This window comes from Stegostoma tigrinum, chromosome 2 (assembly GCF_030684315.1).
Source record: "Stegostoma tigrinum isolate sSteTig4 chromosome 2, sSteTig4.hap1, whole genome shotgun sequence".
Classification (NCBI taxonomy): Eukaryota; Metazoa; Chordata; class Chondrichthyes; order Orectolobiformes; family Stegostomatidae; genus Stegostoma; species Stegostoma tigrinum.
This window is the reverse complement of record NC_081355.1, coordinates 74,986,978-74,999,983: the sequence shown is the minus strand read 5'-3', so window position 1 is coordinate 74,999,983 and position 13,006 is coordinate 74,986,978. Positions and strand designations below refer to the sequence as shown.

The window sequence follows — 13,006 nt, the reverse complement described above, 5'->3', positions numbered from 1 at the left end:
AATGAAGACATGTGGCAAGGCAGAGGACTGAAAATGTTTCGGAACCAGCAGTGGATGATCTAAATAACTAATAAAAAGGGAGAAATTAATTATGAAAGTAAATTAGCAAGAAACAAAAACAAACAGGAACAGCTTCACTGGTTATACAAAAAGAAAGTAGCTAGAGGGAGAGTGGGATGCTTGGAGGAATCAACTGGGGAATTAATAATAGGAAGTATGGTATTGGAGATAATATTTTGCATTAATCTTCATGGTGCAGTACACTATAACAATCTCAAAGGTAACTGATAAATAAGGTGTTAACATGAGGAAAGGTCTTGCTTCAGTCTTTAACATGAGGGATAAAGCATTTGACAAACTAATGAACTAAAGACAGAAAGGCACCGGGACCTGATGGCCTGCATCCAAAGGTTCTAAATGAAGTGGATGCAGAGATAGTGGAGGCATCAGTTGAGATAATCCAGACACAGAGGATTCCAGGCGGGTTCCAGTGAACTGGAATATTCTCATGTGACACCCTTGCTCATGAAGAGAGGGAGACAGAAAGCAGGAAATGATAGACTAGATGGCCTAATATCTGTCATTGGGAAGAAGCCAGAATTGATCAAGTGGACTGCTTTGTCCTGAATGGTGTCAAGTTTCTCAAGTGTTGTTGGAGCTGCACTCAGCCAGGCAAGTAGGCAGTATTCCACCATTATATCCTTCTGATATAATGTATTATAACGTAGTGTTTTTGGATTTCTAGAAGGCATTCAATAGCGGTTGAGAACTTTATCACTAAACTAAATATGGTAGTCAGATTTGTAAACAAAAAGTGCACTCCTTTTGTAAGATTTCATTAATAGAGCTGAAAAAACACATTGTAAATTATATTCAGAGATAGTGGGAACTGTCGATGCTGGAGAATCTGAGATAACAAGACATAGAGCTGGATGAACACAGCCAGCCAAGCAGCGTCAGAGGAATAGGAAAGCTGATGTTTTGGGTCTGGATGGTCCAGACCTGAAACATCAGCTTTCCTGCTCTTCTGATGCTGCTTGGCTTACTGTGTTCATTCAGCTCTACACTTCATTATAAATTATACTGGCAGAATTAGTGATAGCACATTCAATATAATATTCAGCTGTATTAAAACTTAGAATAAAACAGTTTTCCGGCTATGATAATATTGGAATATGTTTTGCTATTTTTCTCAAGCATACCGCAACCAAACTGTGAATCGTAACACCATCCTGCTTTATCATTTTGTACCACTTGGCTACTCTGTCTTCTCGGTCTTCCAGGTTCAACAGATTATCTCTTCTGTTATCCTTTCTTGTAAACATAGCACTCTCACTCCAAGCATTCATAAGCATATGGAGTGTTTCCACATTTTCTTTGGTCTTCTGAACCCTGCTTGCCAGATCATGCACCATGTCCGTCACGCGGACAATGTAGTTCCAGCAGTTTTCACTCTGCCAGGTAATCGTCACCTCTGCAGCCTTCAGCTCATCATCAATAGCTTCCAGCTCATTATAGATTAGTGGAAACTCAACTTCCAGGACAGTTTGTTTTAGGTGATTGTACCACTTTGCCATTAATTCCAAGGTTCCGACGTACTAAATAATTTACAACAAACAAATAAGAATTAGCAGAATCCTTTATGAATACTATTATTTCCATAGATGCATGATCAGTATTCATCATATGAATGAATGAACCAATGATAAAAATCATATTTAATCCGACACATCATTTCATTAAATAACTCACCAAAGGATCACCTTCATGAAAATTATTTTTCTAATCCTGGGGTGGAGCAGAATAAAGAAAATCTACATTCATAGAACATATAACACAGAACAGTACAGCACAGTATAGGCCCTTCGGCTCACAATGTTGTGCCGTGGAATAATCCTAATCCAAAACTAAAATAACCTAACCTACATTCCCCTCAATTCACTGCTGTCCATGTGTATGTCCAGCAGTCGCTTAAATGTCACTAATGACTCTGTTTCCACGGGTACCACTGGCAAACTATTCCATGTGCTCACAACTCCCTGGGTGAAGAACCTCCCTCTGATGTCTCCTCTATACCTTTCTCCTAACACCTTAAAACTATGATCCCTCGTGGCAGTCAATCCTGCCCTGGGGAAAGGTCTCTGGCTATCGACTCTATCCATGCCTCTCATTACCTTGTACACCTCGATCAGGTCACCTCTCTTCCTCCTTCTCTCCAGACAGAAAAGTCCGAGCTCAGTCAACCTCTCCTCGTAAGACAAGCCCTCCAGTCCAGGCAGCATCCTGGTAAACGTCCTTTGCACCCTCTCCAAAGCCTCCACATCTTTCCTATAATAGGGCGACCAGAACTGGACACAATATTCCAAGTGTGGTCTCATCAGGGTTTTGCAGAGCTGCAGCATAACTTCGCGGCTCTTAAACTCGATTCCCCCGTTAATGAAAGCCAAAACACCATATGCTTTCTTAACAACCTTATCCACTTGGGTGGCAACTTGGAGGGAGCTATGCACTTGAACACCAAGATCCTGCTGTTCCTCCACACTGCCGAGAATCCTGCCTTTAATCCTATATTCAGCATTTAAGTTTGACCTTCCAAAATGCATCACTTCGCATTTATCCAGGTTGAACTCCATCTGCCATTTCCCAGCCCAGCTCTGCATACTGTCAATGTCTCGCTGAAGCCTGCAATAGCCCTCAATACTATCAACAGCACCTCCAACCGTTGTGTCATCAGCAAACATACTAATTCACCCCTCAACCTCCTCATCCAAGTCATTTATAAGAACTACAAAGAGCAGAGGCCCACGGACAGAGCCCTGCGGGACACCACTCAGCACTGACCTCCAGGCAGAATACTTACCATCTACAACCACTCTCTGCCTCCTGGCAGCTCACCAATTCTGAATCCAGACAGCCAAATCACCCTGTATCCCATACCTCCTGACTTTATTTTCAACAACAAACAAAGCACTGGAGGAGCATGGAATCCACTTAATTTTTTTTTAAAACGTCAAAAATAGCATAAGTTATGAGCAACTGTCACAACTGTTAAAAACCATTTCTCACAATCAGTCTTTTTTTTCACTACCCGAATCTATACAAATAATACTGAATCCATCAAAATGGATTTATTTCTGTCTTCAGCTATGAAATAGAATAGTTTGGTTAAAAACGATTTAACACCTGCCTCAAATCAACTGCAAATAGCCTGGAATTCTCCAGTTTCTTTGCATATTTATTTACAGCTCGAAGTGAACATTTGAAATGGGCCTAAGGGTAATACTTGTAGGACAAAAGGAAAAATTACATGGTGAAATTTAGAGAAAAAGGCAATTAAAGGGAAAACAGGAGGTCAAAAAGGCAAAAAGTCTGAGATCATATAACCCACTAACTGCGTTTGCCAAGACTGATGTGGGAGGACATTACTTAGGTGACCAGTTGAGGTAAAGAGAAAGGTAACTGTGTGTAAACATGACTCGACAGACCAGTGAAATGGGAAGCCTGCGTCAGAACCTCTGCTTAATGGGTGCTGTGCCTGGTACTTATAGGGAGCATGAACAACATATTCATGACACCATTCTCATTCTAGTTCAGCAATGTTATGTACAAAAAAAAATTTTAAAAACTGAACCAAATTTTAGTCAAAGAGTTCTCCATTACTTTGAGATCATGGCTTCACTTATATTTACTAGGCTGTAGTTTGTCAAACTTTTACCAACTGCCAGAATGCCAAGCAGTAATAATTGATAGGTGGGGCCCTAGGGCAGCAGTAGTCAAGTTATTTCTGTCAATCCAAGTGTTCCAGTATTCACAAAAACAGCTTTCTGACAACTTTGGTTTTCACTTCCTCTGATCATAGAGCAAGGTAGAATCTGTACAGCTCAGGCTGTAGTCAGTTTCACTTTAAAACAGTAATCTCATCTTAATTTTCTTTTCCAAAATATGCTTTTCTCACTGCAATTTGTGAAATTACATTCCATAAGTTCAAACTGACGTTGCTAAGAACACAGCTGAGTTCAAGATTTTTCCATTCAATATTCTGAATTTTCAGGTGCTTCAATGCAATGGCAATTCAATGTGCCATGAACAAATTTACACTCCTTGATGAAGATACAGGGTTTTACACTATGGCAAGTGGACCCTAAATAATACTTGATCATGGATAATAAATAGCTTTGGAAGACCGACAAGTTTCAGGCATGCTAAAGAATGTCTTTCAACATGCTGACTACCCTGTAGCAGCAACTGACATTTATCTTGGAGTACATCCCTGGAAACAGCCAAAAAGCAGAATTCTGCACCATGAAACTTTACATGAACCTCAAAAACCAAAAAATATCACTGAATCTTTCTGCAGCCTCATGAATAGTGTTTAGAGAGTTTGAGACTCCAAGAGTGCAGCAATGATCAGAGACGAAGGGCCTTTCTTATTCTCAGCAAGTTAAGTCTTCCGTGATAATGAGAACTGCAGATGGTGGAGAATCCAAGATAATGAAATGTGAGGCTGGATGAACACAGCAGGCCCAGCAGCATCTCAGGAGCACAAAAGCTGACGTTTCAGGCCTAGACACTTCATCAGAGAGGGGGATGGGGTGAGGGTTCTAGAATAAATAGAGAGAGAGGGGGAGGCGGACCGAAGATGGAGAGAAAAGAAGATAGGTGGAGAGGAGAGTATAGGTGGGGAGGTAGGGAGGGGATAGGTCAGTCCAGGGAAGACGGACAGGTCAAGGAGGTGGGATGAGGTTAGTAGGTAGGAGATGGAGGTGTGGCTTGGGGTTGGAGGAAGGGATGGGTGAGAGGAAGAACAGGTTAGGGAGGCAGAGACAGGTTGGACTGATTTTGGGATGCACTGGGTGGAGGGGAAGAGCTGGGCTGGTTGTGTGGTGCACTGGGGGGAGGGGACGAACTGGGCTGGTTTTGGGATGCGGTGGGGGAAGGGGAGATTTTGAAGCTGGTGAAGTCCACATTGATGCCATTGGGCTGCAGGGTTCCCAAGCGGAATATGAGTTGCTGTTCCTGCAACCTTCGGGTGGCATCATTGTGGCACTGCAGGAGGCCCATGATGGACATGTCATCTAAAGAATGGGAGGGGGAGTGGAAATGGTTTGCGACTGGGAGGTGCAGTTGTTTATCGCGAACCGAGCGGAGGTGTTGTACAAAGCGGTCCCCAAGCCTCCGCTTGGTTTCCCCAATGTAGAGGAAGCCACACCGGGTACAGTGGATGCAGTATACCACATTGGCAGATGTGCAGGTGAACCTCTGCTTAATGTGGAAAGTCATCTTGGGGCCTGGGATAGGGGTGAGGGAGGAGGTGTGGGGGCAAGTGTAGCATTTCCTGCAGTTGCAGGGGAAGGTGCCGGGTGTGGTGGGGTTGGAGGGCAGTGTGGAGCGAACAAGGGAGTCACGGAGAGAGTGGTCTCTCCGGAAAGCAGACAGGGGTGGGGACGGAAAAATGTCTTGGGTGGTGGAGTCGGATTGTAGATGGCGGAAGTGTCGGAGGATGATGCATTGTATCCGGAGGTTGGTGGGGTGGTGTGTGAGAACGAGGGGGATCCTCTTTGGGCGGTTGTGGCGGGGGCGGGGTGTGAGGGATGTGTTGCGTGAAATGCGGGAGACGCGGTCAAGGGCGTTCTCGACCACTGTGGGGCGAAAGTTGCGGTCCTTGAAGAACTTGGACATCTGGGATGTGTGGGAGTGGAATGCCTCATCGTGGGAGCAGATGCGGCGGAGGCGGAGGAATTGGGAATAGGGGATGGAATTTTTGCAGGAGTGTGGGTGGGAGGAGGTGCATTATAGGTAACTGTGGGAGTCGGTGGGCTGATGTCCATTTCAAGCCCACCGACTCCCACAGCTACCTAGAATACACCTCCTCCCACCCACACTCCTGCAAAAATTCCATCCCCTATTCCCAATTCCTCCGCCTCCGCCGCATCTGCTCCCACGATGAGGCATTCCACTCCCGCACATCCCAGATGTCCAAGTTCTTCAAGGACCGCAACTTTCCCCCCACAGTGGTCGAGAACGCCCTTGACCGCGTCTCCCGCATTTCACGCAACACATCCCTCACACCCCGCCCCCGCCACAACCGCCCAAAGAGGATCCCCCTCGTTCTTACACACCACCCCACCAACCTCCAGATACAACGCATCATCCTCCGACACTTCCGCCATCTACAATCCGATCCCACCACCCAAGACATTCTTCCGTCCCCACCCCTGTCTGCTTTCCGGAGAGGCCACTCTCTCCGTGACTCCCTTGTTCGCTCCACACTGCCCTCCAACCCCACCACACCCGGCACCTTCCCCTGCAACCGCAGGAAATGCTACACTTGCCCCCACACCTCCTCCCTCACCCCTATCCCAGGCCCCAAGATGTCTTTCCATATGAAGCAGAGGTTCACCTGCACATCTGCCAATGTGGTATACTGCATCCACTGTACCCGGTGTGGCTTCCTCTACATTGGGGAAACCAAGCGGAGGCTTGGGGACCGCTTTGCAGAACACCTCCGCTCGGTTCGCAATAAACAACTGCACCTTCCAGTCGCAAACCATTTCCACTCCCCCTCCCATTCTTTAGATGACATGTCCATCATGGGCCTCCTGCAGTGCCACAATGATGCCACCCGAAGGTTGCAGGAACAGCAACTCATATCCCGCTTGGGAACCCTGCAGCCCAATGGTATCAATGTGGACTTCACCAGCTTCAAAATCTCCCCTTCCCCCACCGCATCCCAAAACCAGCCCAGTTCGTCCCCTCCCCCCACTGCACCACACAACCAGCCCAGCTCTTCCCCTCCACCCACTGCATCCCAAAACCAGTCCAACCTGTCTCTGCCTCCCTAACCTGTTCTTCCTCTCACCCATCCCTTCCTCCCACCCCAAGCCGCACCTCCATCTCCTACCTACTAACCTCATCCCACCTCCTTGACCTGTCCGTCTTCCCTGGGCTGACCTATCTCCTCCCTACCTCCCCACCTATACTCTCCTCTCCACCTATCTTCTTTTCTCTCCATCTTCGGTCCGCCTCCCCCTCTCTCCCTATTTATTCCAGAACCCTCACCCCATCCCCCTCTCTGATGAAGGGTCTAGGCCTGAAACGTCAGCTTTTGTGCTCCTGAGATGCTGCTGGGCTTGCTGTGTTCATCCAGCCTCACATTTCATTAAGTTAAGTCTTCCTGCTGGTTTGGCAGTTTTGAACAATAAGGAAATATAACAAACCATTTTGACAAATTTTCTGGGAACCATCTGACAAGGTCCACCATCTCTTTTTCCTGCAGGGCCTCAAAGATATTTCATGTGAATGACTGCTTAGTGGACTTGTTGCAAAAGGTATTTTCTGCATATGTTTTATTTATTCATGGGATTTGGTCATCTGCAGCCAGCAAGCATTTATTACCCATCCTCAATTTCACAGAGGGTAATTAAGATTCAACGACATTGCTATGGACTTGGAATCACATGTAGACAAGACCTGATAAAAATGGTGAATTCCCTTCCCTAAAAAACATTAGTGAACCAGTTGTGAGTTTTACAACAAGTGTAATTTGGCTAGCATTTTTTATTCCAAGTTTTTATTGAATTTAAGGCATCAAAATCTTATCTACACGTGAAAGGGGAGAGGAAGAAAACAAGGAACTGATGGTCTATTGCACGGTTTAACATGGAGTACAGAATTCTAAGATCATCTAAGACCAGTAAAGACTGGGAAGCAGTGTTGACACAATGGACTTCATATCATGCAATCCAGCATTAAATGATTTGCTGATCCTTCTTTTATCAGACTGAATGATGCTGCCACGGCACGTTTTTTCTTCAGGATGATGAGCAGAAAGCTGTTGAATTTTTTTACCTTTTGAAAGAAGAAACAAACATATCTTGTTCTGCTACAAGGAACAGGCTCTGAACCAGGAGATGGTCTTGAAAACCTCTTATACTAAGAGTGAGGCTTTTCACCTTTTGGAGCTCCTACTTAATACTGAGCTATGTGAACAGCAGCAGGATCCACACGTTTATCTCAAGTAAGGGCATTTACCTTTTTCTTTCTTCTGCACCTTCTAAATATCTTTGATGACAGAGAACATTTTCATATTTGCCTCAACTGTGTTTCAGCACTGTGACAGGGACTCAAAAGGAAGGTTTCAGGATTCTCCAACCTTTATAGTCCCTTTTCAGTAATTCATTGTTTTCTGGGATTAACAATCATTCGTTCAACTTCAATGTTCCCTTGCCAATAGGATGCTTCACCTGTAGACAACAGTCAGCCTGTAGGAGGTGGTGGTCAGTGAAGAACACCAGCTTGATATTGATGAATGTGACACAAACAGATGTTAATCCTGAAACGGTCAGACCTATCTGGCCTCAAACAAGTGCACCACTCAGTCTTCAATATCATGCAGGTTGGCTTCTTTTATCATCTCCATCAGGATATCAGACATGGTGTCGATCCAGTTTGCTGACTGTTCTGCTGGATTGGCAAGTACATGATGCAGTTGAAGGCACCAGATTGAGTGACTTTTTTTTAATTCATTCACCAGATGAGGACATCACTGGCTAAGCAGCACTTATTCCATCATCTGCCATGGTGGGATTCAAACCTGGGTCCCCAGAATGTCATCTGGATCTTTGGATTAACAGTACAGCAGTAAAACCACTAGGCCATCACCTCCCCTTAGCGACTAGTCTGCATGTCACCAGCAGCATTGGGAGCTGTAGAAAGATAGCCAGTCATTCACTGTTCTGAGTCAGGTCATATGCATTGATTAACTAGGAAACAACATTTTTGTACAGTACGTCAGCTATGAGAAGGCAGCTCCCCACCCCACCGTTTCAACATCAGAGATGGTGAAATTGTCTCCCCATAGCAGAATGCCAAGGCACTCTTGATCAAATTGATAGTCAATGGGATCATGATAGTGACCTGTAGGAGCCAAGATGTAGAATTCAGCCTTTCAGCTTTTATCTCAGCAAGACATCAAGGGCTGGAACACTGTGAATAGCAGAGGAATGTTACTCTTGGTAATGGACACAAAATATTTTTAGACTCACTTATAAGTTTGTGATTCTTACCAGACCTATTGATCATGACACTTTGGGAAAACTCCTGCATACCAGTCACTGTTAGGACTGATCCATCTGACTGGAGTTACACCACCCTGGTGACATCACAAGAGGCTGTGATGCAGGAGGTTTGTGAGCTCCACTGGAAGTGATATTCCCAGTTGGCACTCCCAGCTTTGCAGGGTTAGGGCACATGGTCTATTCCCTTTAAGGTCAGTGCATGCTGGTTTCTTCACTAACTCTACAGGTTTGCAGCAAAGGCTTCTTCTCCTCCAGCTCCTTAACAATTTGTCACTCCTTCTTCTGTGTCATCTTTGTTCCTCCTTCCCTGAAAAGCAGTCACCACTGTAATCCAATTCTAATGAGAGCTGCATCTAGCCATGACTTCAGGCAGTAGCTTAGTAACTTCTTGTTCTCACGTTCTTCTTATTGACCACCTGCCAGTCACCAATTATCCCTCTGCTGGCTCCTCCTCAATTACTACAGTCTGATGAAGGAAAGGTGACCAGGGGTAACTGCTAGTGCCTTGCAGCTTGCTGCTGGGCACCTTCCCTTCATCCTGTTCCTTCCTTGTCCTGTTCTGAGCCTAATTATATTAGAGAACATGCATTCCCACATAAAAAAAGAGTTCATCATCTGAAACATAAGTTCGCCAGACACCCATGGTCTTTGCTTCTTCAGCAGTCTCTTAGGTTCGAGGATGCCTTCCTTCAACTTGGGTGTTGGGGTTCTGCCTTGGCTGATTCATCCAATCCTGGACTGTGGCACAGATGGTGCTAGAGGAGGCGGGTGGATGGATGCTTTACATTCTGCACACTGTTTATGCTTTGCTTCCTGCACTCCATATGGTGATGCTACACATGGAAAGCACCTTCACAGATGCTTCTTCAGTTTTGGGCATTCAACGGCAAGCAATTCCCACGTGTCAGTGTGGATACTACACTTGTTTAGGGAGACATTCAGGGTGTCCTTGTAACATTTCCTCTGCCTCCCCTACCACTGCAGAACTCAAAGCACAGTAATTGCTTAGGGAGTTGGCCTGGGAGTGGATATTCACATTGTGATGTTTATTCTGCCAGTCCACTTGCAGGATTTTTGTGAAGGCAGCACAGGTGATAACTCTATAAGGAATGGATGTGTCTGCTGCACATGGTCCATTTATCAAATGGATACAGAATGGTAGGGATCATGTCTGCTCTGCAGACCATTAAGTTGGTTCTGGGCTTGAGATCTCAGCTGTCAAACACTCTCCCTCAAACATTCAAAGGATGCAGTAGTGCATGCTAACAATACTGTATTTCTTTGTCAAAGTCTGCACACACTTAAAGGAAGTTCCTGAGATATGGAAAACAATCCACGTTGTTACAGGGACTCGCCATGGATTTTGATAGTTGGGGATGGGGTAGGGGGAGTGGTTGGGTAATGTGTAGCAGGAATGAGCTGGTAGAGAACCTTTGTTCTCCTAATGTTTATCATGAGGCCCATTCTATGATATACCTTGGTGAATGTGTCAACAGTGGTTTGTAGCACAGCCTTGGAGAGTGTGCACACACCAACTATGCAGTAGTAGGTCCCTTTGGAGCCACATTACCCATTTTAACAGGAGGGGAAGTCTCCCTACCCCATTCACAAAGGTGACCACAGTGAAAATTAATTTCAGTAAAACAATACAAGGGAGCCTTGGACTAAGATTGGCTTTTGTGTGGAATTCTACCATTAAAAACTTGCAAATTTTACAACTTATAAGACAACTTTCTTTTCTATGGCAATCTTAGTGTATAAATGTATGGATTAATAAAACTTGTGTCTTGTCTTTTGTATACGGTACTGCAGCTACAAGGAGACTCGTGAGGAAAATTCAGACCACTGAAAGTGTCCCAGCACCTCTCGGAAATGTATGTCCAAAGACCAGATTGAGTCACAGGTCCGATTGGACACACATGGTCAGTAAGACTGAATTTTCTGACTTGGGGTCAGATCAGGAGCTGGAGTCAGTGAAAGGGCACAGTATAGGGGTGTGAGGGCAAGATGGTATTGGGAGCAATTGTGATTGATGCTGTGATCTTTGGACAGTTTCTCCCAATGCAGTATATTGTGGGGCCAGCTCTGTCAGGACAAACCATCTAGAAGTAACAATCTCAAGCAGCCATCAGCACCCTTATCTTTATATATAAAAGGCTTGAAAATCTGCTTCATGCATTTCTAAATCTACTTCTTGTTTGCTGTTGCTCAATATGGCAGTCAGTGCATGAAGTCTGCACGTTTCAACCTACTATTTTAGGGATTTAGCCACATCATGGTACCTGAAAATGCTCAACATGAAGCCCAATTTTTAGAAATTATTCAGTGTTCTCATAAAAACAAGAAACTGTTAATGATTCCAAAGATTTTTTTCTTTCACTACCTGACCTAGAGGCCTGATTTGCTCAGTCTCCTTTGGAAAAAAAAGCTGCCTGCCATCAGTCCTAAATTGAATGTCTATGAATTTGAATTTTTGCTCCAACAAAAATATGATTTTCTGAATACACTCACTCGGTTATAACTGGTAATCACAGAAACCTAAAAATGTCTTCAGCCAACATAAAGGGAATTATTTCCTTAATGAACAGTATTAAACAGAAGTACAATATGTGACAATTCAGAACCTTTGTACACTTATATCAGTGATGTACAACTCCATATTTAACTGACAATTTTTTTTCTGAAACAGCAGGAAGGCGATTGCAGAGGTACCCCTCTTTTACACTTTAAATGTTCTGCTTTGTTTTAATCAAAGGGACACAGTGAATTAAAACGTATTAATAAGTCATGAATTTGAAATATGATTAAACTATATTTCTTAAAAAAAAACAAACCTTAGTCAAAGTTTCTCTCTTTTCAAAGATGGTTGCAGCTGCCTCCGGAATGTCAGGTTGATTCAATATCCGAAGGTATTTCACCTCTCGTAGGACAGCTACAAGCTGCAACATAACATTCAATCAAAAATATTGTAATAGCACTAGTTAAATATTTCTTCAATAGTCATTGTCCCAGCATTGCAGACCACAGGTAGAAAATCTCTAAATAGTTGCTTTGCTTCAAAATCTTTGAACATTTGATTATTTGAATACTGGCAAAAAAAATTATTGTAGTTTTTACACTTATCATGACAACTTTTAGGGGAAGCAACATATATTTTGTGGGAGATGAGTGGTTTAGCAAACAGCACTCTCTTCTCATAGAATAAAGACGTTTATTTCCCTTCAAGTGATAACCTTGCAAATTGTCCTAATGAGTGCAAATAGAAAATTACAACATGGTGTAGTTTTCTTCAGCAATACTCAAAAGCTCTGTACTACCAAACAAAACTATTTGTTTCTTCGATTGTTTTCTGCTAGTCACACCACACAGACGAATCAATCGAATCAACTATGGTTAAGCAACAAGAGATTGAGAGGGAGAATCGCAAGACTGTAACTCAGCCTGCCAATGTAACACAATGTGTAACAGGACAGTTCCGCTACAAATGATGATTTTGTTATAGTAACATTCTTTGTAATTTTTTAATATATCTTACCACCTTCAGTTCTCACACTATAGGATTTACTATATTTTTGTAGTTATACTTGTGCTGGTTTTCATTTCTCTTTGAATGTTAGCAAATTTCCAACAATTCTTTTTCATAAGCTTTTATGGATTTTTTTCACCTTACCAGTAAAACTGAATACGTTTAACATTACTGAAGTACAGTGGTTTGAAAATCACTGAGTCAGGGTTCAAAGTGGGGCAGACTGATAGCTCAATATTCCAGGATACATATGTCTTCAGGCAAGACAATGAAGGAGATAAAAAAAAGGGAATGTTGCAATATTGATAAGGGAATCAATTACATCAGGATGGAGGGATGACGCCTTAGAAGGCTCCTCAAATAAAGCCATACAGGTAGAACTTAAAACAGCAAAAAGCAACAG

At 43.7% G+C, this 13,006-nt stretch overlaps 1 protein-coding gene across 1 annotated transcript in view; it reads right to left on the bottom strand.

The window, feature by feature from the left end:
* LOC125461085 (dynein axonemal heavy chain 11-like) overlaps positions 1-13,006 on the bottom strand; it is a 466,228-nt gene that overhangs the window by 356,242 nt on the left and 96,980 nt on the right. The window contains exons 13-14 of the mRNA XM_059654665.1: positions 11,912-12,016; positions 1,203-1,598 (exon numbers count right to left, since the gene is read on the bottom strand). Coding sequence (XP_059510648.1) covers positions 1,203-1,598; positions 11,912-12,016 — 501 coding nt within the window. The remainder of the gene's footprint in view (positions 1-1,202; positions 1,599-11,911; positions 12,017-13,006) is intronic.